We start from the raw sequence: 3,997 nt of genomic DNA, 5'->3' as shown, positions 1-3,997 counted from the left end.
TATTTAGTTCTGTTGACTCATGCTACATTGCTAGAGATGTATAATCTAACAATCAGCAATATCAAATGAAATCTTACACAATTAGGTTTTCATAGTGTGTTTTTGTTTATGGGAAAAGTAATTAAAAATACCTAACATAGCATGGAAAACATTTCTTAGATTAAATTGTAAAGCTGCATTTTAACTCTCTGTAAAGTTTAACAAATGAACAGGACTAGGGGTATGCAGTTCAGTTTAGCTAGGCCAGCACCCCCCCTCCCCCGAATCAATGCCAATTCAGGGTTTTTTCTTTCTTTCTGGGATCCCCTAAACTGAGCCACAATACTCTCATTAGAGAGCTGAATTGCTAAACCCCGAACAGATTTGTCTTTTGAAATGATTTGTCTTCAAGGGAAGGTGACTCCCACCGAGGAAACAGGAAGGAGTAAAAGGTAGTTCCTGCCTGTCTGAGTGGATGGTAGGAATCACCCACCAAGATGGTGTCCACCAGAGGAAGAAAGTTTGCTGCCATGTACCATTCCCACCTCTTTAGCTCTTTAAAAGTATTTTTTCCTATCTTCTTGACAAGTTACACAGTAGCATTACAATATAGCTCAGCAGGGAATGTGCAAGTGAGACAAAAGGGGAAATTCTGGGTGATGTGCTGGCAACACAGGAAAAACAGGAGGTGTCAGACCTAGGAGCAGTAGCAGCAAGTTGTATAGGAAAAGGGATGGGTGGATGTCATTCCCTCCTAATTTTCTGTTATTTTAGAAAGGACTGGGGTGCTGCTGGTCAATCATAATTCTGACCAATATTTAAGGAGATTCCTACTGTGGACAAATTTGCCCTCCCATAAAAGGAGCACATTCATAATTTGGAGGAGCCATTGGAGGAGCTTTGGCTGGTGCACCAACTGTAACCATTCTTTGATTGATGGGATTTAGATAGGTATGCTCTGATCACATCTAGACTGGATTACTGTGATGCACTCTAATGTATCTCTCCAGCACTACTTGTTGCCTATCTGATTCTGGGTACCATTCAGCATGTTGATTTTTACCTTTAAAGCTTCAAATTGTTTGGAACAAGGTTACTTAAAAGACTGTCTTCCCCAATACATGCTTATTTCAGGAATGATGTCAATTATTATCAGGTAGATTTTTCTGTAGTTGCTCCTCATGCACAGATTACTGTCCCTTGAGCTATTCACTTTGTGGCTTATCTGTTCCCCTCCCCCCAGGGGTCAGGTGATTTTTTAAAAACTACTTGAAAATGAGTTCTATTGGTGCATTTTATAGCAGTTTTTGATATTATCTTCTGCTTCAAGCCCAGAAATCTGAGATTTACTAGAATTTTTCAAAAATACATTGTTAAATTCAAAGTATAAAGTATCAAAAATCCCTCTTCACTCACTGAAGTATATTCATAATATGTGCATAGTCGAATGATGATGTGTTTTGAATTAGGGGAAAACATAGCCCGTCATAAACTTATCCATTTACCAGTTAATAACTGCTTTGCATTCTAGTGTATAAGGTGAGTTTTTTAATTCAGAACACTAACAAGGGTAAATCAATGCTTTCATTGGACTATATCCCACAGGTCTCAGGCAACAACATCTTTTGTCATAAACCCAATATTTCTTGCCAGAATTGCCTAATGATCTTCTGACCCAGATGTAAATTATTATAGGATTATCACAAGAGAATTAGAATGACAACCATGTAATTGTGAGCATGCTCAATTACAAGTTTGGCATCAGCTTCTGAAAACACACACCTCGCCTTCTCTGAAAACCAATTTAATCTTGCTGGATTCTTGAAAGTTACGAAGCAAGGGATTAAAGTGCTCAATATCTAAAGCAATCTCGGAACAAAATGAAATCTTTTTGTTGTTGTTGTTTCTTGCCTTAAGGGAAGAAACATAAGCATGTTTGACAAATTTCGATTGGTGTAAGTGTTCAGGTTGAACTTTGATAGTTCAAGACGTAGCATTTATAGAACGGTATGAGGCACCCTTCCATAAATGCCAATCGTGCCGCATGCTATTAAACCGATGGAAAACTCTGAATGTTGGTTAACATTCACCGAAACCGAAGAAGCACTTTTAACTATGCAATCTGGACAGAATTTTACCCCCCCCCCTTTTGGTAGTAATTCCACTTTAGCTGCGAGGTATAACTAATCCCTTTAAAGTGATCTGAAATACTCAGTAGTACGGGGACATCCTATTTTAAAGACACATTTTAACCCTCCTGATTAGTCGCGACCACGGGGAGCACCGATGTAATGTCTTCGTATCCACGAGGCGGTTTTGAGAACCGCTCGCAAGGAAAACTTGTCAGAGAGGTAGCCGCCGGTGCGAAGACACTTATTATTATGCACAGCGTCTTCTTGTCTCCCCGGCCGAGGCAGTCCAAACGGCCCAAACTGGAGCCGAGGGGAGTTTCCCTTCTTTCTCTTCCCACCCCGCCAAGGCTAGGGCGGGTCTGCTGGGACTGCTTCGGGGAAGCGGCGCTGGGTGAAGGCGGGCCGTGCCCTCAGTGAGAAACTGCCTAACCCGGCAGGGCCGCCGCCTCAGTGCGAAGCCCAAGGCGCAACGTGCTACCCGGCATGGCCCGACCAGCTTCCTGCCTGTCCTCCTGCTGGCGCTTCTGGGGTCTTTTCCTTCTCTGGGCCGTGGCGGAAACTCGAGCAGGTGAGGAGCGCAGGACAGACAGCCCCGGCTGGAGACATGGCGGTGGGTGGCGGAGCGGGAGGACCCCAAAGACCGGGAAGGGAGCGAGCCGCCCTAAAGTCCCGTTTCTGGAGCCCTTTCAAGGGCCCCTGGAGGCACCGAGGCGGCCAGCCTTGAACTAGACGGACCGCGTGCAATCTTCTTCGGAGTCCCGCGGAGAAACTCCGCTCTGCTTCCTCGCGTGGCCCTGGCGCTCCAAGTTTTCCGTTGGCGACCTTAGCGCACGCACCCCCCACCCCCACCCCGCGCGCCTGTTGACAGTTAACTATTTAAAAATAAGAAAGAAAGAAAAAAGAGAGGGGCGGACGGGACACCGAAACGTCCTTCGTTTGGCACTAAGTCCATAGGTTTTGGCTGCTGAGGGCTGAGTCTTAAATTTAAAAACGTACATGTATTCAGGAACCGCAGAGGCAGTTTTCCATGGCTATGGATTTATATGGAACTGTGTCCATATCAACTGTGCCCAAAACACCGTTAGGTTCAAGAAAGGCGTTTTGGTTTAAAAGATTCACTATTTGAGGTTAATAATAATAAAATGACTACTGTCCCTCATCCTGACACTTCTGCTGTACTCTAGAAAGAGCTGTTTTTCTGGCCATTGGACGTTTGTTTGCAGGGGTTCCCAACCTTTTTGAGCCTGTGAACACCTTTGGATTTCTTACACCTGATTGTGGATGAGACTTAGAAATCGCTTGTGCATGGAAGAAGCCCCAGTGCAGGAGAGAAGAGGGGTAATTTTTAAAATATATACTGGAAAAGAGCTGGCAGCCCCAGTTATAAAACAGCTATGTTATTTTAATCTACACAGCCAATCAGATCTCCATGATAAACCAAAAGCCTTGCTAGGCAAAAGCCCCATCTGGCTCCACCCACTCTAAAGCAGTTGGTGAGTGTCAGGAAAGCTGCAAGTGGGTACCATGGTGTCTCTGGCCATCATATTAGGTACACATTGTTACATTTAGGAACTGTTAAAGCACATTAGCAGTACATTTTAGTAGATTATACAGAATGGATGTACAGAGTTTTTATCCTCATCTACCATCTATATAGAAAATTCATGGCATCCTTGTTCAGCATTTGAACAGCGCCTGCTGGATATAAGACAACATCAGAACACATCTATGGTAATTGTGATCGACGTTCACATTGCATCATTAATTCATAGTCATGTTGTGGTTGGTATTTTTATCCTCAAGGTCAGCCTTTCTCAGACTTTTACCACTGAGAAATCCCTGAAACATTCTTCAGGCTTTGATAAACACCAGTAGCAGCGTGATTG

The 3,997-nt window shown here is 43.7% G+C and overlaps 1 protein-coding gene across 3 annotated transcripts in view; it reads left to right on the top strand.

The window, feature by feature from the left end:
• The first annotated feature begins 2,389 nt into the window (after positions 1–2,389).
• The window catches only part of PLBD1 (phospholipase B domain containing 1), a 31,138-nt gene continuing 29,530 nt past the window's right edge, over positions 2,390–3,997 (top strand). The window contains exon 1 of one of the 3 annotated variants that reach the window (XM_077339280.1): positions 2,390–2,679. In XM_077339280.1, the coding sequence (XP_077195395.1) occupies positions 2,595–2,679 (85 nt within the window). In that variant the 5' untranslated portion in view covers positions 2,390–2,594. Of the gene's footprint in view, positions 2,680–3,019; positions 3,605–3,650; positions 3,843–3,997 lie in introns of those variants that run through there. The other 2 variants (XM_077339283.1, XM_077339281.1) reach the window with 2 other exon arrangements.

The sequence above is a fragment of the Paroedura picta genome, chromosome 5 (assembly GCF_049243985.1).
Source record: "Paroedura picta isolate Pp20150507F chromosome 5, Ppicta_v3.0, whole genome shotgun sequence".
Lineage (NCBI taxonomy): Eukaryota > Metazoa > Chordata > Lepidosauria > Squamata > Gekkonidae > Paroedura > Paroedura picta.
This window is presented reverse-complemented; position numbering and strand designations above follow the sequence as displayed.